Genomic DNA, 20,955 nt, shown 5'->3' with positions numbered 1-20,955 from the left:
CAAAAGGGAAAAAACACCTACTATTAAACGTTAAAGAGCTTAAAATTCTCAGTGTAAGGCCTCGTAAATTAAATTACTTTACTCTTTATTTTCAGGTGATTAGCTCGACAATTTAATGGCGAAAGATACATTGAATAATTCTGTATTTAATAACATGATTTTAATAGTGAGTGAACCTATGAGCAGAGAAGGCGGGGCTTCTGCTCTCCGTGGCCCCTCCCTCTGCTGCAGAATGACGCTCCTGTCATTTTCCCCTTTTTCTTTGGCTGAGTTAGCCAGCTGGGCTGGATCTTTAACCATAGGGTAAAAACAGGCGGTGTGAGCGCTGTGTTTACATTCCCCCCCCCCCCCTCATACGTTTTGCACCACCGGGCAGTGACACCGGAGGATAGCAGGACGCTGAGGCCGTGGATGAGCATCACGTGGAGGCGTCAAAGACGGAACTTTGAAGGAGCTCTGCTGTCTTTATCCACAGGTCGGAGGCATGAGCGGGAGAGTGGGAGACCTGAGTCCTAAACAGGCTGAGGCGCTGGAGCAGGTCAGTTTCATAATAAGAAGAGTTTGATAACGCGACTGAATGGGGTGATGCTTTCACTCTGGCCTTATCTGTCTTCATCTGCTTCGCTGTTTTCACAGTGTGTGGTTTCCGTCACAGTGTGAAACGCTCTAATAATGTGTGTAGAGGCTCACAGTGAGCTGCCACAGCATGCGCACAGACGCTGTCCTGCATTTATTTCCTTTCTAGCCCATATATCACAGTGGAGTCTCCTCTGTCTAATTAACCGAAAATATTAAGGGTTTATACGCAGCACTAATGTTTTCTGTTAATGTTAGCCATATACTGATGTATTATTGATCAGCAAAGAGACTATGGAGGAAGCTTAAATTTGCTAAACTAGATTAAATTTAAATATCACCCAAGTTTGACACTGTGGTGTCTTTATTTTCTGTGAGTCTGTCAGTAAGCCACACTTTATGAAGGGTTTATAAGGATTTTTTTAAATTATTGTTGTTGTTGTATTAAACTTGATTATATTTTGATTTTTTTTTAAGATCAGAATTCAGCCCATAGAATAAGGACGGCGTTGTAGAAAATAATCCGCTAATCTGACTAAGAAACTCAGATTTTAGTTGCTGTCTAAAACCCATTAGATAGTCAGTGTTCAATACATTTAAAATCCTAATATTTTACAAGCCAGTGATGTTCCAAATAATTATTTGTGTATTTGCCAAAAAACATTTGTATCCATATTTAAATGAATGTAAATGACTTTTTGGCCTATAATTTGCCAAACAACGGACAAGTAATTCTGAGACAGAAAAAGGAGCTGCAGTTAGTTTTTGGCACAGTAACATTTACGTCTCACTGACATTAAAAATGTCCTTTTCTTCATCTGTATGTAAACAAAGTGTTAATAAAAATATATTAAAATGTCTTTTTTAAGATTACCCCTGTGCTCGTCGGTGCACATTTTCCACCAAGAAGTGAGAGTGGGAAAACATCACTGAAAAACAATAGGTGCTATTTCAGATTTATAGTGCTGTGCAAACGTCTTGAGCCATCATCATTTCTTTATATTTTGGGGCCGGTGATGTCGGTGATCTTGTCTAAATGAATGGAATTATGAACTTGGGAAAGTACAATCAGATTTTCATCCACCATACAAAACCATCTGGAAAGCATGTGATTGGCAACGGCTTCGTTTTTCAGCATGACACTGATCCCAACCACACAGCCAGTGCAGTAAACCCATCATGGATAGAAAACAAACAAACAACACCAAATGGAGCACTAGCAGTCATGATCGGCCTCTCCAGAGCCTGGATTTCAACATTATCATTGCAGTGTGGGATCATGTAGCCAGACAATGGGAAACAAAAAGCCACCAACATCTAAAGAAGAGCTTCGAATGTCCTTCATGAACCATAGAGAACTATTCCTAAAGACGTCAAACCAAATATTGACTTTCAAGCTCCTGTTTGTGCCTTATGTTTCAGTAAGTCGCTGCACCCATTTCCCATTTTTCTAACAAACTGTTAATTATAAAGAAATGTGATGTGGCTCAAGACCTTTGCAAAACATAAGTTCAAATTTCAGTATTATGTTTATTGTTCAAACTAGTATTTCAGACAGTGACACAGTGATTTCCTTTAACCAATAAATTACATAAATTACTTTTGAAACATGCTGCGGTCATTGAGCTGTCAAGAAAAATAACATTTTTTGTCCTTGCACAGGTTAGTAACAAGTGAGCATATCCTGAATAATCCTTCTGACTCTTAGGGTCCCTGTAGTTTACAAAATGGACTTAATTTTGTATTTGTTATGACATGAAACCAGTAACTCATCCAATAAACCCACAAGGACAGTGTTTTACTGGAACATTTCTGGATACAGTTATTGGTTAACAGCTTGTGAGCGGCTAATCACAAGCCAGTGAGCTTGTGGTTTCACAGTCAGATCCACCCTTTGTCATGTGATGGATTGTGTAGATTACTGGACTCATCAGATGGAATTAATTAAGGAAGAAAAAACAAACCTTTATGTTTGTGTTGTTTAAATCCAGCAGGAAACAAATCACATAAAGCCAAACAGGAGCAACACAATGGAAAAGCCACAGGCAGACAAACATTCAGTTCAGTGTAGGCGAATTAGAAACACCAGAGTACACAGCTGAAACCAATCAGGGAAAACAAGACAAGGGAAGCAAAACTGAATATAGGGCACAAAAATATGGAGAATATCAGAATAAAACAGGAAGGAACTTAGCATAGCGATGGAGACTTAACTAGACACAGGCAACACGGGTGAGGAAGGGTGAACTGAGACAGGGAACACAATAAACACAACAGTGAGAACACAACAAGACACTGAGAATTAAACTGAAGAAAGTTTATAATAACAGAACTTGAAGGTCCAAAAACACAAAACACAGGGTTCATAACACGACTGCCCTAAATGATGGGAAACGTCACAGTGGGTGTGTAAATTTGTTTATGAAAAAACAGGCTCTGCCACGACAATCTCGCAAAATAATTCCTTTCTGCATAAATAAACATTGAGAAAAAAAAAAAAACAGTTCTTAGTCATTAGCAACATTATCAGCTGCACCCCATTAAGAGCAGTCCTGTTGGAAGACCACGTTCAGCTCCACATCTGTTATCATATGATGTCAGGGGTCTGCTGTCATTCATCATTTAGCTGAAGGGAAAGTCTGTTATCTGCATCTATACACACTGCAAAGTGTACGATAAGGCCAAAAGTTTATGGACATGTTCTTTTAGTTCATATTAACCCTCCACAGCAGAGGTCTCTGCTGCAGGGCAGGAGTGTTTTTACAGTAAGAAAGATTGAGACATATACTACACTGTTATGATAAAAGGTAGATAAATTATACATAGACTAGCATTTCTACTGCAAGACTCCTTCACCGAGTCACACCCACATTCATACAGTGCTTTTATCTTTGTTGATCTGTGCGCACACTCACACAGCATCAGGGTTTAGTAGTTTGCTCCAGGCGATCGTGGTGATTCCAGCTTTACTCAACAGCCGTTTAGTTCCATGTGTCTTTAAAAGTTCACTATTATGTGAACATTGTAATCCACATGCAGTGTGGTATATTGCTAAAATTGCACATATTTTTCTAAAATGATCTCAGGCTTATTAAATTAAAGATGGAAATTAAAGATCTCATTAACTGTCATCTAAAATGATGGGTCATGATCGTTTTAATCGAGTAACAAACCAAAAAAAAAAAAAAAAAAATTGTTTGCTCTTCTTTTCTCAGTCTGGTGCTGTGAAGCATATGAGATGCTCCTGTGTCTCTTATCCACATCCGTTAAGTTATGGGTTTATGGGAAGTTTTGGTGCTGCTGAAAAAACTGATTTTCATTGCCTGGCAAAGTATCTGATTTAAACTGTGGGTGCAAAAAAACGTTTTAGTGATTTATGGTTAAAACCAGCAGCAGTTACTGTAGGTTTGGTGCGTGGACAGAAGGATGTGACTTTATTTCTATATATGAAAAGACATTAAAACACATAAAGTTAGACCAATAAAATTGTAGGTTTAATCAATATCTTTTTACAGCAGTGGTTTTCAGTGGTTGAAAAAGTATTTCAGGCCTGAGAGGTCGGTTGGGTTGTCTGGCTTTCTGGGTGTGTCTCGTATTTTGCCGGAATATGGTGTTAAGTGGAAGGTGTGTGGATTTCAGGTAACGTCACGTGATCAAGGTGACACACTGATATCAGGACACTTGACATGTTTCAACATGATAGTGCACATAAAGCCAGGCACTTAAAGAACTGGGTTTGTTATTTCAGAACTGAACTAGTCCGCACAGATACATGAAACCTCCAGCTCATCCAACACCTCAGGGATGGACAGACACACTGACTGAGCTTTAGTGGCTGTATGGGAACAAACTCCTCCATCCTAATGGAAAACCTGACCATCCTGAATTTTGCAGCAACTGAACTTTTAATATTTGCCGTTTATTTCTGCCCTTTGTTTTACATTAAACTGACAAAACCAGCGATACAAATATTTCTTCTTTGTTTTAGGAAGAAAATCTGACAAATCCATCCTCCATCTGTTTCTTTTCTCAACAAATACTTTTCTATGATTGCAAAACCTGCAGCCACACCCCCAAGAATTAACCTCCTGCACCAACCTGGGGTTGATTTGAGTTTATATGGCCTCTTATGGGCCCCAAACTTATTATTTGACTTGATTTTTTTTTGCATGTTTTATCAGTAAAATCTGCTTATTTCAAAATAAACTTGTGCCTTATCTGTTCACATTGATAACAGATAAGGGGGAGAGCTGTTATCAATGTGATACAATGAGTTGATACATTGAGTGAATATAAATCATGATACAGCAATTTTGCAAAGCTTGCATTCACATTTATTTGTGCCAGTGACTCTTGTAAGTCACAGTCTGTAGAAAGGAATCAACCTGCATGTGTTGCAAGGGGAAATGATTCCATACTCGTCCTTATCTATATGTATTTGTTTTACTTTATAGCCAACAGCATGTCAGTTTAGAGCCTAAAATGTCACGTGAGCCTGCCTCGGGCTCTGCAAACATGTTTACAGGCATCAGCTGTAATGGAAAATAGTCATTAAGTCACAAGATTCGGTGACACACACCACTGTGAAGAAAAACCTCTTTTAAGGCCGGTTTTCACTCCCAGGCTCACAGCTGGAGACATTTAGTGAAACGTTTCCTCTGAAGTCACATGCCTCTTCTTTTCTCCCGTGTCCGATTGCAGTTTCGAGTACGGGTACAAGATATTCTTCCTCAACTTCCTGCACAGCATGACCACTTCCTCTTACGTTGGCTCAGAGGTGAGTTTACTACCACTTTGCATCTGTCACTTCTCCCAAACTGAAAATGGCAAAAAGCAGAAGTTTTCCCATAATTCCACATTCCTACACGCTAAAGTTGTTTTCTCCTGTAATGCAAACTGGGAAAAAATCTGGTCACATTATTTCACTTGTGGAGTAAGACGAGTGAAATAACGTGGTGGCTTATTGCATGAAAAGACATGAAGCAACGTGTTTTCATGACTCTGCTCACATAAACCAACATGTGCACTCAGCACGACACCTCTTATACCGTTGAGAGAGGGGGAGGCGGGTCTTCTTGTACCCCTTTTTAATGCCCCCGTAGGCCCCACCCTTCTGTCTGCGTCTGGTTCACGCAGGGCATTGTTGTGGCTTGAACCCTCCGTTATACACAGCACAACACAGACACACACACACACACACACAGACACACACAGACACACAGACACACACACACACACTCACACACACACACACACACACACACACACACACAACCAAAACACACACACACACACACACACACTAATCTGTCCCTCCCTGCCTGTCAGCTCTGACACTGTAAAATATACAAATGTGAATAAATACAATAAAATAACACGATGCAGACTAACAAGAGGAGCCTATAGAGAGTTTATAGAGCTTCTTTTTGCAAAGCAAATGTGTTTGGCAAAACGGTGCCATCAGATCACGATTGCTAAAGTTGCTGTCGAGAGGAGAAGTTCTTTTGCCAAAAGGTGTCAAATAAATAAGAGATAAATACAAAAATTGGAGGTCTTCTTTGTGTAACTGATATCCAGAGTCTGAATAGGTGGTAGTTTTGCACCCTGGAGGAAGCACAGCGATTAAAGCAGGCCTTGTTCTGATTAAGTCCTGAAGCAGAAGCCTAGCACTCCATGTATCAGGCTAATCCACGGCTAATCGCATTAAAGGTGCACTACGGCTGTCTGCTGCTCTTCTAGGTTTCAGTTCCCTGGATTTTGATAACAATGAAGAAGTGTCTCATAATGAGCATTTAGGCTGGCGGTTAGGGCGTGCTGTTCTCTTTAAGTCGGCCTTACTAAATGAGCGTAAATGCTGTGAAATGCCTGATTTGCTTCTCAGAAAGCTGAGCGTCACAGCTCCAAACATCGACAATGAAGGTCTGTTTGGACAATGCATGCTCTAAATGATACGAGTTATGTCACGCTCAGCATCACACTGTAGGAACAGTGCAGCTTAGTGATTCCCAAGAGGCAAAAGTACCCCAGGAGGTATTTGTGCCACGGGGTACATGAACAGATTAGTTCTGTATCTGTAACCAATCTGAAAAAACCTGCATGCAACCTGAACAAATCTGAGCTGAAAAGTTGCCTAAAAGTGATGAATAAGCACTCGAAGATGGTGCCTGGTCGAACCATATTGACTTTCAAGATCATGGATCATTGGAAATGTAAAAACTAGATATTTACCTTACATCTATTTCCATCTGTATGTACACATGCTGCACCTGTTTCCCATTTTCCTAACAAAATATAAGGTAATGAGGGGTGGCTCGACACTTTTGCACGGTACTGTAGTTAAACTATGAGGGTGACACAGTTAGGAAATATTGATTAAAGTGTGGTTGGCAGTTCAAGCTGTTGGCTAAGAATATGGAAATGCATAGTCTTAGCTAAACGTAGAGGATAAAAGCTCTTTTCATCTGCTGCCTTATTCACCAAATTCACCGCAGCAGGTGGGATGCCCTTCCTGATGCAACCGTAAAAGGATTTATGTCTTCTCCTCAGATTAAACCATAGATTTTTACACTTGGTAGGTAGACTGCACTGGATAAAAAGTTGCAATAGCTTCCTAAAATAATGAATAACAAGTTTAATTAACTAAACGTATGGCTAGCTTAAAATAAAGGACCGGTTATTTTCAGTGTTCACTAAACATAATTTAGAGTAGCTTTTAAAGAAAGAAAGAACTGAAATTAACTGGATGAGTGACTGAAAGAGAATTCTAGTAGTAATTGATGGTCGTCACTGTTCGACTGCAAGTCTGCGATAATCTGTCCAGATTTACGTGGGCCTGGAGTGCCATTTATGTTGTGCTTGTACACCACTCAAATAATTTTAGATTACAAGCCACAATTTGAACGTTAAACATCAGAGGTGTTGTTGGTGGAGATGTTGTAGAGTCCATCTGACGGGAGCTTTGAGAGGCGTGTCAGATGAGAAACAGTGGTGTGGTTTATTGGTTTGAAGCAAATAGCTCGACTTGGCACATGGTGAGGACGCATGATCACCATTAAAATATCAAATTCTGTGCAGACTGGGGGAGCCAGGGATTGAACCAACAACCTTCCATCTTGGTTTCCTGGTAAATAAACAAGAAAAGAACATATACTGTGGGAATGAGAAGAAATGTGAAAAGCCCGATCACTTCCATTAAAGCCAGTCAGGGATGTCTGTGTGCTGTGAGTGCAGCAAGGATCAGCAGGAGAGTTAAATGGCAGAGAAAATGTTACCACTTCAGCCTGTGATCATCAAACAGAGTCTGCTGAGTCAGCGTTTATTAACCACAAGCGCCAACATTTTGTACAGAGACTTCCTCTTCTGACGACCACAGTGTTAATCACGTTTGTGGGAACATGTTCATATGATGACGTTTTGTTTTCCTTTGATATTAGCACGCGTTCTTTCTTTAGAACAGTAAGAGTCCCTGTAAGGTGCACAAATACATTATCGCTTAATTTTGGAGTTTGATCTCCCTGCATTGTTTTTTAGCGAGCATGCACCAGTGATAGCAGCGAGACTATCAGAGTTATCCGACAATGAGCTGCACACGGAGGCTTTGTACCCGTAATGAGGCACATCGTAAACTTTTATTACACCTAAAGTCGACGCTGAAAATGTCTGGAGCTGTGAAGTGAAGGTGCATGGATAGAGCCCAAATGTGAAACATAAAAAGGAGCCTTTACTGCTACAAGCAGAATCCCCAGAAGTAGCCACAAAATAGGAATCCAGTGCAGAGATCACCAGGCAGCTTAAACAGAAGCCCTGACAGACTAGCTGCAGTCGAATACTCCAAAATGACCTCGAGGGTCTTTTCCTTAAAATTTTTATGAGGGAAAGCATCATGAGCTCATAAGGAATTTTATAAGGAAAAGAGATCCATGATGCACAGAGCTGATTAACCTCCTAAGACCTGAACTCTTCCACGACTTGCATTTTTAATTTCTCTTTGATATTTGGGCTGATTGGGTCCTGATTAATGTAAAAACAAAGAATTACCAGATTTTATTATTTATTTCTTTTACCCAATTTGTTTCTAAGAAAAATGAGAGCCAAATATGAGGATATTGATTTAAAATTTCGATAGAACAGTAGCATTATAACGTCCTCGTAAGTGGATATCAGACCCTTGTAGAGCAAAATTGAGTATTTTGGTCTAAATAACCCAAAATGTGATGTCCACATATGTGGACGCCAGGTCCTAGGAGGTTAATCATGTTATTTGATTATACTTATATACTTATATAATATATATATTATAATATATATTATACTTCTTCCTTTTGGAGAGAGGATCCAGTACTACTCCTTATTACTTCTTATCAAATGCAGTAAATTAATGAAAGTTTCTAAAAGCTGGCATTAGAATTAAGTGATTGTATAACTTAAATGTAATTGGATAATTCTAATCTTTATGTAAAGACTGTTTGTGTGTATAAATCCACTTTCTTTATGTAAGAAGCAGATTTCGTTAGAGCTGTGTCACGCTGTGATTACATCTGTGGTTTTACCAGCCTTTCATTGAAGGCTCAGAACACAACGGCAAGTTATGGCCTGGAGTGAAAAATACTATTAACCAGCATTTACAGGTGTGCCACTTGTCAGCCACGTTAATCATTAGCTTTGGTTAATGGTGGTAAAGGTAAAGGACGCTCCTGTGAAGCCTCTGCTAAAGGGGATCATAAGGGAAGCGCTGAAGCACTTTTGCCACACAGACACCTCCAGGTGACTTCAGTCAGTTAGAAAGCAGCGAGACACAGGTGGGAACAGAGCACAGGTGGGAACAGAGCACAGGTGGGAACAGAGCACAGGTGGGAACAGAGCACAGGTGGGAGACGGCTGCAGAGGATCAGGGCGACAGACAGGGAGCGAAAGCACCCAAGAAAGAAACCCCGGGGAAAAGCAATCAACAAAATAAAATAGCAAATGGAAAACAGGAAGCCAGAGAGCGTGGCGAGGTTCATTAGCAAGCAGCAGTCATAAACAGCACTGATGCACACAAAGGCACGGATATCTGCAGAAACAGTAAATGGCCTGTATTTGTATAGCGCTTTACTAGTCCCTAAAGACCCCAAAGCGCTTTACACAACCAGTCATCCACCCATTCACACACTGGTGATGGCAGCTACATTGTAGCCACAGCCACCCTGGGGCGCACTGACAGAGGCGAGACTGCCGGACACTGGCGCCACCGGGCCCTCTGACCACCACCAGTAGGCAACTGGTAAAGTGTCAAACAGTGTCAAAGCATGGTGGGGTGGATGGTTGATGAAGTGGACAACTACCCACAGAAGCCAAAGCTGTTTTGATTTTTGTCTCATTTGTCTTATTTTTGTGTTTTCAATGCTGTAAATTTGGACATTCTGGCCTCTAATATCATATAGACCAAGTGGCGTTTGAAAAAATAACTGTCACCTAAAATTTAAAAGGTTGAAACCGTTACTTCAGACCATTAAGGTGACATGCATGTCGTTACTGACCCAGAGTAAGAGGTGGCCAGGTCTTAATCCTGGCCCTGCTTTGTGCTTGAGTGTCCTCGAGGTTGCTGTTAGTGTGCCAGGAGGAAGCATTAGCTGCAGTGTAATCTAGTGGTTGAGTAAGATGTCTCGGTTCACAGCACTGTCGTGTCTTTCCACCGGACTGTCAGCTGCAGAGCTAATCACCTTAAAAGGAGCATTAGCCTGTGTGTGCACTCTGCCCTGCATCACTCGTACTCACACCGTGGTCTTAATGCCGACTGCGTTACGGAGAAGAGCTGCACGCCGACCAAAGTTTGATCATTTAAGAGACTGGTTTATATTTCTGCATAATGGCGCCACCATCACTCAAAAACATCAGCGGCAACATTTTAATAACTCCTGGCTTCTCGGATCGTTGTGTCTGACACCTTTACACGATTTATTTTTATGTTATTTGGCCAAAGTTGGAATGACATAGTTCCAACATGAGCACTGTACTGCCATTATTCCTGCTAATATTTCCGTTAGATTCCTGTTGATAAGCAGATTTAGGAATAATATGAGAGAAAATTCCAGAGGAAGCTTATATAAATGAAAGCCTTTCTACATCACCAGCTGCCCCTTTAATTACAGCACCATGTGTTTGCGCAGTGGTTTTAGTTTTATGTAACATATCCTACATTGTATAATTCAGCATTAAACATTTGTTTAAAATATTACATTTTACTATCTAAATTTTAAGAATCGCAGCAAAATGATGTTTCTTGTCTCGTTTCTGCGCTCTCTTATTTTATCATTTTAATTTGCACCTGTTGTATAATCCCATTCAAGCTTCATCTCTCTACAATGTGGAATAGAAGATGGATTTCAGCATTGATCATTGCTTTTTATTTCTCCTTTTCAGCCAGGAACTTCAATATCCAGAAGTCTGAGGCAATGCTGCGAAAGGTAATAAACGTGGACTTTCAGTTTTGTAGGCCTGGACTTTTAAAGGGCTTCCACGTGTAACACTCTTCTAGAAATGCATTGCACTGCTGAACCGCGAGCCAAAGTACGACCATAATGCGTTCCCATGTAGCGAACGACATTCATGCGCTTAGCTGCAGCACACAATGCTCATTAGTGTGGGAGTGGCTCCAGATTAGAGAGGAGCAGTGTGGTAATTTTACGCTGTGGATAAACTGAGTCATCACTGCCACCAAAGAGATAAGATGTAGATAAAAAGGATTAAAGAAGCATTTCCATTGATGGGATAAGATTTACTGTGACTAAATTTGCTGTTGTCCACTAGGGGCAGAGTATGTGAAGCTGCGTTTGCGATTATTTGCTGTTTCTGTATTTGTCGTGTTTGTATCATCTATGAAACACAGTTCATGCATGATTCAACCAGGGATTAAAGCGACTACTAATCATTCACGTGTTGCTTCCATTGCTAGTTGTCATCTTCAACAAAAAATGCACACGTACTTTATGCAAAGTCTGAAGGGAGGATAGGAAATGAGAAAATAAATGTCAACCAACACTTTAGCCCCTGATGACATCAGACACCTCTGAGAAAATGTCCTGTATTTTCAAACCTGAATGCTGCAGGTAGGATCCGGTTCGCGTTCATGTTTTCGCTGAAGGCAGATTTCCTCTGTTGTTTGCCACCTTCACGTTTCACTCCAAGTTGGCATCTGGATACAATCCCAGGTTCTTATGCTGTATGCGGACCAGTGTCCTGCAGGTTTTGGATCTCACCCTGTGTCAATTCACCTGAATCACATGACTAGTTCATTACCAGGCCTCTGGAGAACTTCAGGACTTGTTGAGGAGGTCGTTTAACCATTTAAATCAGCTGTGTTGGATCAAGGACACATCCAAACCTGCAGGACACCGGCCCTCGAGGCCTGGAGTTCCCCACCCCTGCTGTGTATATAAAAAAGACAGTTCTCAGTGTTTCAGCTCTGTCATTGAGACAGATTATTAATGTGGGTAACACAGTTGTTTGTTTCAACTGCAGCCCTGCTGATATTTAATGGTGAGAACTACTAAATAACAAATGAAAAAAATTAATAATTTTTGAAGTGATGACCTCTAATCTTGAAAAAAGAAGTTACGAACAAACTCCCATAAGAAGTGAACGGGAAACCAGAGGCTAACAATCCCCAGTTACTATCTCAAATAAAAACAACAGGAAACTGCACAATGATGGCCTCATAAAATCAAACAAGAAGCACAACAGGAGGAGACACAACAACTGAGGGCATAGACACAGACTGAGTACACACATGGAGGGAAAGGTTCAGGCGAAGAGCTGAAATAAATCAGACACTCAGAGTGTGGAAAAGAACAAAAGAAGGAAGTAAAAATGTAGCAAGCGACAGAGAATTGCACCAAATAAAACAGGAAGTTAACGAAAAGTGTGGCCAAGACCGTACTCACACAGACAACAGAAAGACTCACAAGGAGGATGGAAAGTGAGCAAAACAAGAGTAAACATACAGGAATCAATAAGAGATGAGGACAACAGAAGCACAGATGGCACAACAATAACAACAGAAGCTAACATGCGTCCATCTTTTCTTCCAGCATTTGGAGTTCAGGAAACAGATGAAAGTAGACACAATAATCACTGAGTGGCGTCCACCAGAGGTAACCCCCTAAAAAGGTTTTATGTACATGTGATGTAGCTTCATTGTACTTTTAGAAAATGACACGGCTTCTTCGCTACTATTGTTTGATATCAACATGGGGGTTTTCTTGCAGGTAATCGAGAAATATCTGTCAGGAGGCATGTGCGGTTATGACCGCGAGGGCAGCCCCATCTGGTACGATGTCATCGGACCCGTAGATCCTAAGGGCCTCTTTCTGTCTGCCTCCAAGCAAGACTTCATCAAGTCCAAGATCAGAGACTGCGAGATGCTTCAGAAGGAGTGTAACCTCCAGTCGGAGAGAGTAAGAGCAGACGCAGCGTTCCTGTTCACACCTCAGACTAAAACACTCAAAGCTCAGCTGCAGCAAAACTGCATTCAGGTGGTGCAAAATCTGATTTTGTCTTTCACCAGTTAAAAAACAAGATCGTTAGGATTCAACTTTTAGTTCTTAACAGTCGTTAAGTCGTCCGCACCCACAGGCCCGTGGTGCTGCAGGCTGACAGCGACCAGCAGGTACCCTCAGAAGCTGGGAATTTTTATGAGGGCGATCGTGGCTCAAGAGTTGGGAGTTCGCCTTGTAATTGGAAGGTTGCCAGTTCGAGCCCCGGCTTGGACAGTCTCGGTCGTTGTGTCCTTGGGCAAGACACTTCACCCGTTGCCTACTGGTGGTGGTCAGAGGGCCCGGTGGCGCCAGTGTCCGGCAGCCTCGCCTCTGTCAGTGCGCCCCAGGGTGGCTGTGGCTACAATGTAGCTGCCATCACCAGTGTGTGGATGGGTGGATGATTGTGTATAGTGTGAAGCTCTTTGGAGTCCTTAGGACCAAGTAAAGCGCTATACAAATACAGACCATTTACCATCTATCAACAAAAACTTGCTAGTTTGGGTCCAATCCCACAAACCCACCTCATCTTCGATAGCACAGTATCGTTTCATCGTTTGCACGGCTTCAGAACAACCAGGAGTGTTTCAGAAACAGGATCTGTCCTGGTTGGGCTTTTATTTTGAAAATCAACCAGCCTGAATACTGTGCACATTTGCCATATTCCTGGGATAACTCCCCACCTGGTGACCCTTTGGCACTGCATCTTTAATTTATTTGAACAAGGATCAAAGTTAATGCAGCTGTTTTAAAGTTCAACAACTGTTTAAGATCACAGTTATTGAAAATTAGCTCAAAATTAGCATTCTTTAATCTTCATGAATTCCTTAATTTTATAAATACTAAATAATCGCGTCCTAATATTTACATTTTATTTTACTCTGCTTGTCTTGTTTGGATTTCACTGAACTTGAATGATTTAATGTTCTAACATTATTTAATCACACTGTGGCTGTTTGTAGCAACTTGACTGTTAACTCTGCAGTAAACATGCATCTCTGCCACTTTTTAAAAATGATTCAAAACATGTTTTATAGGCTTTTACTATCTTTATGTCACCGTTTCCTTCCAGCTGGGGAAAAACGTGGAGTCGATCACAATGATCTACGATGTTGAAGGTCTAGGCCTGAAGCACTTATGGAAACCAGCTATAGAAACATATGGAGAGGTATAGACTTGTATGCACGTAGTGTAAAAGCAGAAAGAGCAGAAGATCTGTTGGTGCTGATGTTTCTCTGTTGCACCAGATCCTCCAGATGTTTGAAGACAACTATCCAGAAGGGCTGAAGAAACTGTTTGTTATCAAAGGTGATTTCATACTTTTTTAAAATGACAAATTTAGCTGAACATCCGATTGACAGATTTCTGCTTTTTCTGTCGCAGCCCCTAAAATCTTTCCTGTGGCCTACAACCTCGTCAAGCACTTTCTGAGTGAGGCCACGCGACAAAAGATCTGCATCCTGGGAGGTGAGACAAAAACGCTGCATGTCACTACCTCCTGTTTACAGGGTGTCACCCGAAAGAGTGAAATTTAGTGTTACGGTTTCGCCGCTTTCACAGCCAACTGGCAGGAGGTGCTATTGAACCACATTGATGCTGAGGAGCTGCCGGCGATATACGGGGGTAAACTGACGGATCCTGACGGAGACCCTCGCTGTCGCAACAAGGTGAGTCAGGCTGCAGCATCCTGACTTGTTTTAGCTCGTTTTTGTTTGTTTTTGAATAAAAAATGGCTGAAAAGTTGGAGGCGACAAATATCCATCACAGATTTACAATCAGTGCTTTGGACTCATAAGACATTAATATATCTGCTGCATATAATCTCAACATCTCTAAAAGAGCAGCGTCGTTCACTGTAGTAGTATGAAGATGTTTTCTTTGGTTGCCGGGTAAATTATCGACTGTTATTCTATTGTAGTTGTTTTGCCCATGTTCATAAAGACTGTATATAAAAGAAGGACGTAGCCACCTTGCGATCACTCATGCAAAATGAAATGCGATTAATGTAGAATAAAAATGAACTATATTTAATCGTGATTAATCAAAATTAATCCACAGTAACGCTGTGATGAATCTGATTAAAATTTTAATTGTTTGAGAGCACTAAAATATATATATATATATATGTTATATATTACTGTATACTTACCAATTAGTATGTAGGTTTTTAAAGAAAGTTATATTTCACAGGAGAGAACCTGTGCCAGAAGAAAACTATTCAAATTCTCTTTGAATACCCCCGTATATCACCGGCAGCTCCTTGAATTTGAATGCTTTAAGCATTTAACATTTTTTGTGTTTATTCTGCATTTACTTCATTATGTTGCATAAATATCTGTTACAAGCTCAAATATAAAGTTGAAAAGTGTAATTACAGTCAGGCTGTTGATCAAGTAATGGCGATTAATCACAATTAATAACAGAAAATTGTAAGATTAATGAGTTATTTTTTTAATCTATTGACAATTTTATTAAGTTTTCAAATTAATAAAGCAATGTGACAACTTTCATTTTCAAAACTGCTGTGATTGGATAGCGTCTGACTCCAACTACAGCCAATCAGCCCTCCCGTAGACACAGAAATAGTCACCAGTTTACCGTTTTAATGTATATCGACTGAAACTTGTGAGTCCTGTTTTGTAGTTTCCCTTCACTGATCTGCATCGTGTGCTCCTACAGTTTTAGCAGCTTCCCCTGTGCTTTGATGTCATGCTAATATGTTGGGGGTTTACATTTGCCTATGTTTTACATAACCTCCTGCTACAGCCAAACAAACTACCACCGGGCTACTAACACTGAATCATAAAATGTTCTGCTGGCTCTGTGTGTGAGGATCCTGTTACACATGGATGAACCAGGTCACTGACGATGAACGGGCTATTCCAGACTGGCTGCCTGCTGCAGGATAAATCAATACAGCTACACACACACAAAAAACTGTTCAGCAGATCTTTCTTGATACAATACAAAGGGCCTGTGTGTTGCACTAAAATGAATGACCAATAATATGTTTGCAGACCTGCAAATAAAAATAATCAGCTAAACCTCCCCCCCTGCTGAGTAGATGTCAGATGTTCTGTGAAGTGAGTAGTGGCCTCACCCTGCAGAAAACAGCAGCTTTGGTAGTCCTGCAGCCGTAGACGCAGCTCCAGATGACACAACTGACCCGTGTTTGTCACTGTTTCTGTAGATAAAAAATTGGGCCGAGAACAGATGAGGAACAGAACGAGAGAAATTCATTTTGACTTCGTTGAAGGGAACAGACGCTCAGCCTCAAATATTTTGCTTCTTTTTTTTAACCTTGTGTGTTTAACTAGTTGTCCTTTAGCTAGCTGTGTGTCATTGATTTTCTATTGTGTTATTTTGATTTTGGTCCACGTGTGAACTTGTGCTGCCCAGTGTAGTTGTGTTGCAGAACGAGTGTTTAACTAGAAAGGTTTAAGAGTTTGTGCTGATTTGTTTCTGGATATGACGCCTCGTTATTTTCAGGTACTGTTAAACAGTTAGTGGCTTTGAAACAGCTTTGATAACATCATTTTTATATAGCTTTTAAAATAACAAGATTATTAAGTGCTTTACTAATAAAACTCTCTGGAACAACACGAGTGTAAAAGGAGAGAAGAGAAAATCGATAAATGCAACTTTCTGTTTCCAACAGGAGCCGAGTGGTCGGGGACACAAATCTGAGAAATTTACTTCATTTTAAAAACCTACTTTAAACAAAATGAAACATACATAGCGCCTTATGCACCTCACAGGGTTTTTTCCCCGTCACTCTTCCTCCTGTATGAACTGTGTAAATGAATCAGACTGATGTTCTTCTCACTTGCTGTTAGTTTTGTTTTCATTCTTTGCCTCTGCCTTTCTTTTCTGTACCTGTTCGTTTTTCTGTGGCAGTCATAAAATAAAATCACCTAAAGGTTCATATCTGCAAGATTTTTAGAGAAGTGGTTACACAATAGTTTGACTTCCTCCACAATAAAGCTGACATCCAAAAGCAGCTGAAAACTTTACGGGACACTTTGTGAAACCGTGACAGCTTTTCTCAACCTCGACCTGCAGTTGGGAGCTCTGTCTGTCTGTTCCTGCTGTTTACCTGCTCGTCACCTGCTGGACCGATGGACATTAATTCAACAATACAGGCAGCTCAGGTCTCACCAGGAAGTCACTGCCCTCTGCTGGTTGCATCCTGTATTGCACTGTTATGGGAAATCGCTGAACATCATTGGTTTGACTTTATGTGAATAAAAAGAAAAACCGAAAAGAGAGAACACGTTGCTCCTTTATAACATTTTTACCAGTTTTGTGCACAACTAGACATTTTACAGGCTTTCATAGCTGTATAATGGCACAGTAAGTGAAGCCTTTTCTTCTTTCCTTCACTTTTCTGCTCTCAAACCTCTCACTCATTGTCTGTGTGAGTATTTGACGCCTGTTTTTTTTTTTTTTACTTTTTGACTCTCTGCTGCAGATAAACCATGTTGGACCAGTTCCTCCCTCCTACTACGTGCGGGACCATGTGAAGGTGGATTACGAGCAGTCTGTGACCATCAGCCGAGTTTCTTCAGAGCAACTGGACTTTGAGATCTTGTTCCCCGGCTGCGTTCTCAGGTCAGTGATAAAAGTCATACAGAGTCTATGATTAAAGGTCCTGTCAAAAGGAGACAGTCATGTAGAAAGAATAGTGTCTGTAAATTTCTCAGAGTGGAGTCGATGAGCCGTAGCTAAGAGGTCTTAAAAAGAATGTGCTGTATCATTACAGAGACAGCCTGACTCAAAGCCGCAGAGCTCTGATATGATTATGGCTCATCACGCCAGCTTGTTGTGAAGTCACTCACTTCATTCATTGTGCGATTAAAGGTTGATGCACGCCGTCCATTTTTGGAGCGTGGAGAAATAGATCAATCCATATCTTTAAAATGATCTTATTCAGTTCACTTATATCACAAGAAATCAAACGGCAAACCAAAAGGGTCTCTGTTCAAGCTACAGCTGGAAAAATAGGAAGATTAAATCAGCTACATCTTTAAACTTTAAGCACAGAATCGTGACAAAAGAAGAAACAGAACAAAGTTAGGTTTGCTATTTTGAACATGTGACAGTCATGCTGACAACGTAAAATCAAGCGAGTAGGGTCCCAGTCAACCTGAGCTGCCACTTATTGCTCGGGAAGAATGTGCCTCGTCGTAGTTCGTCCTCTCCCAGCTGTAGTGAGACCATAGACAGAACAAAACATGGACATGGCTATCGTGACATCATTCACTGGTTTCTAAAGTCCCATTGTGTAGCCTCGAGACCAGCGTTTCTGCCATCACCATCTTGGTTGTGAGAAACCACGGCTAACGTCCGTACCACTGTAGAGCACAGTCTAGCTTTCAAAATAAAGGCTTTGCTAATTCAAAGCATTTTTACATCCTGTTAGGTGGCAGTTTGCCAGTGACGGTGGAGACATCGGATTTGGGGTCTTTCAAAAGGCCAAAAAGGGTGAATGGAAGAAGGCGGCTGAGATGGAGGAAATCGTGCCCAGTCAGCGATACAACGCCCACTTAGTACCCGAGGACGGCTCACTGACCTGTGAGCGTCCAGGAGTCTGTGAGTGGCCTTGTGTTCGAGTGCTTCTGTGATGTTAAACCCAGCTGTCTAAATACTCCATTCTGTCCTCCACAGATGTGCTGAGATTCGACAACACCTACAGCATCTTCCAGGCCAAACGCATCAGCTACAGTGTTGAGGTCCTGCTTCCTGATCATTTACAGCCCGCGCAGAACAACGGGAAGTCTGGCGACCACGTGGAAGTGGAGTGCGACAGTCAGTTATAACAAAGATGATGTCATCAGATCAGCGATGTTTAGCCGCTCAGAAAGCACAGCCTGACATACTTGATTTGAACATGTCGTGTGGATTAATAGTGTTATATCTCAGTGCTGGGTGACTCGTATTCACGTGGCATCTATTTAGAAACTCCACCCACTCTCCTCTCCGACATCACGGATCCCAGATTTTCAGCCCATTTTATCTTTACTCAGCACTGGTGTCAGAGCTGGTTATACCACAGCGTGATACGGTGTAAACAAACAGCTGAAACCAGTAATGTTCAACTAGTATCAAACTTTGTCCATGTGCAAGGAAGTATTTTCTATAGATGCAGTAAAATTAAAGTAAAACTCTAAATATTTGAATTTATTGCAAAATGCACTAAATTTTGTGCTATTTGTCCTTTTTTTGATTCATCATTTATCAGCTGTGCCTCTAGTGATCACGCTTTCCCTGAACATACACTGTCATGTCAAAAAGAACATTTCACAGGACTCTGCAGTGAAAACTAAGAATCGCATCATTCAGTAGCTCATAGAACCACCTTCAGCACCGTCATTACTTCAGCTCGTTGACATTTGCAGGTATTGGTTTATGCACAGCTCTCCTGAGGTCCTGTAACAGCATTTCAGTCAGGTCGAGGTCTGGATATTGACCGGACCATTGCAGCACCACGAGTCTTTTCTTTTTCAGCATTCTGTTGGAGATTTGCTGCTGCGCTTGAGATCATTGCTTTCTTTTTCACATGACTGTGTTAACAATCAACTTGCATTCACAAAAAAAACAAAACGCTTTCATCTGAATATGTTTTTCAAAGAATTGCATTAATGTAATTTATTATATAATTTAATATTTAAGTTTTAAGTCCAAGACTAAAAATATGAAGGCAGAAATGAATATAATAAGTCCTCTTGTTTGGTAAAATATACAGTATATATTATTCCTGCTATTCCAGTGAGTGAATCGTGTTAGTCTGACTCAAAGCTGTACTAACACAGCTGTGCAGAAATAAAAATGGAATAATTGTAATATTTGTTTTGTTTGATTTGAAGCTTTCATGGTACGTTCCAATATTGATGCTTCACAGATTTAAAGACCAAAAACTATACTGATGCAAAACAAATACAAAAACCAAACTGGACAGAGTTTAGATACAGGCAGTGTTGTAATAACTCAGAATGTGACACTATGGTAAATTGTAAATGGACTTGTTCTTATCTTTTCTTCTTTCTGAACACTCAAAGCGCCTTACACAACTTGTACATTCACCCATTCGCACAAGCACATTGTTCTAAGTGCTTTCTAAGTAACATTCACACACATTCATACTCCGATGGATGCATCAGAGAGCAATTTGGGGTTAATATCTTACCCAAGGATATTTGGCACGCAGACTAGGGGGAGCCAGGAATCGAACCACCAACGTTCCGATCAGTAGATGACCTGCTCTCTCTTCTGGGAATTTGCTTCACCGGTTATTTTTCTGAACGTGATCAAAAATTTTTTAATAATCGTTAAATTAAGAAAAATAAACTAGTTTTTCAATTTTTTTTTTTTACTAAAAATGTAACATAAGACAAGGAAGGCATCCAAAAAGGAAGTGAATGTAGATGCCAGTCATTCAGGTCTGGGCTCATGTTTTTTCCCTGTCACCTGTGGATTACCTTTAAAGCAACCAGAAAAAAGCATCAACATAAGGTATCTGTGAAACACCTGGAAATTAGAATCAAACGCCACAGCAGTATTACTCACCTGATGATTCACGCTGTGGTCGTTCGGACGTGTAGTAAACTCTGTGCTGTGACATCTGGGGAATAGTCAGTTATTTTCTCGACGTTATTTATTTCTTCCAAATTATAAAAAACAGTCATTCAGACTTAAATGAGCAGCTCTCCCTGACTGTATGTTCATCAACGACCGGCTGAGCAGGATTACAGTATTAATGCATCATAAAGATGAGCTACAAATCAGACAAAAACAGAATCGACCTGCATGTATACAGCGCTTTTGCAGTCTTACTGGCTACTTTGAGTCATTTAGACTACATTTACCC

General features: G+C 40.7%; 2 protein-coding genes across 2 annotated transcripts in view; one reads left to right on the top strand and one right to left on the bottom strand.

Moving 5' to 3' along the window:
- The first annotated feature begins 214 nt into the window (after positions 1 to 214).
- On the top strand, positions 215 to 19,931 carry LOC102297993 (SEC14-like protein 2). Its single transcript, XM_005921950.3, has 12 exons — positions 215 to 538; positions 5,278 to 5,353; positions 10,978 to 11,021; positions 12,645 to 12,707; positions 12,822 to 13,010; positions 14,161 to 14,256; positions 14,336 to 14,396; positions 14,472 to 14,555; positions 14,649 to 14,755; positions 17,560 to 17,699; positions 18,511 to 18,680; positions 18,756 to 19,931. The coding sequence occupies exons 1-12, from the start codon at positions 485 to 487 to the stop codon at positions 18,905 to 18,907; spliced, it is 1,236 nt and encodes a 411-aa protein (XP_005922012.1). The 5' UTR covers positions 215 to 484; the 3' UTR covers positions 18,908 to 19,931.
- The window catches only part of LOC102299138, a 178,958-nt gene continuing 175,497 nt past the window's right edge, over positions 17,495 to 20,955 (bottom strand). Inside the window, exon 44 of the mRNA XM_042220112.1 lies at positions 17,495 to 20,924. The gene's annotated coding sequence lies outside the window, so the exon portion shown is untranslated. The remainder of the gene's footprint in view (positions 20,925 to 20,955) is intronic.

Source organism: Haplochromis burtoni, unplaced genomic scaffold (assembly GCF_018398535.1).
Source record: "Haplochromis burtoni strain Fernald_Lab_line unplaced genomic scaffold, NCSU_Asbu1 Contig_43, whole genome shotgun sequence".
Lineage (NCBI taxonomy): Eukaryota > Metazoa > Chordata > Actinopteri > Cichliformes > Cichlidae > Haplochromis > Haplochromis burtoni.
This window is presented reverse-complemented; position numbering and strand designations above follow the sequence as displayed.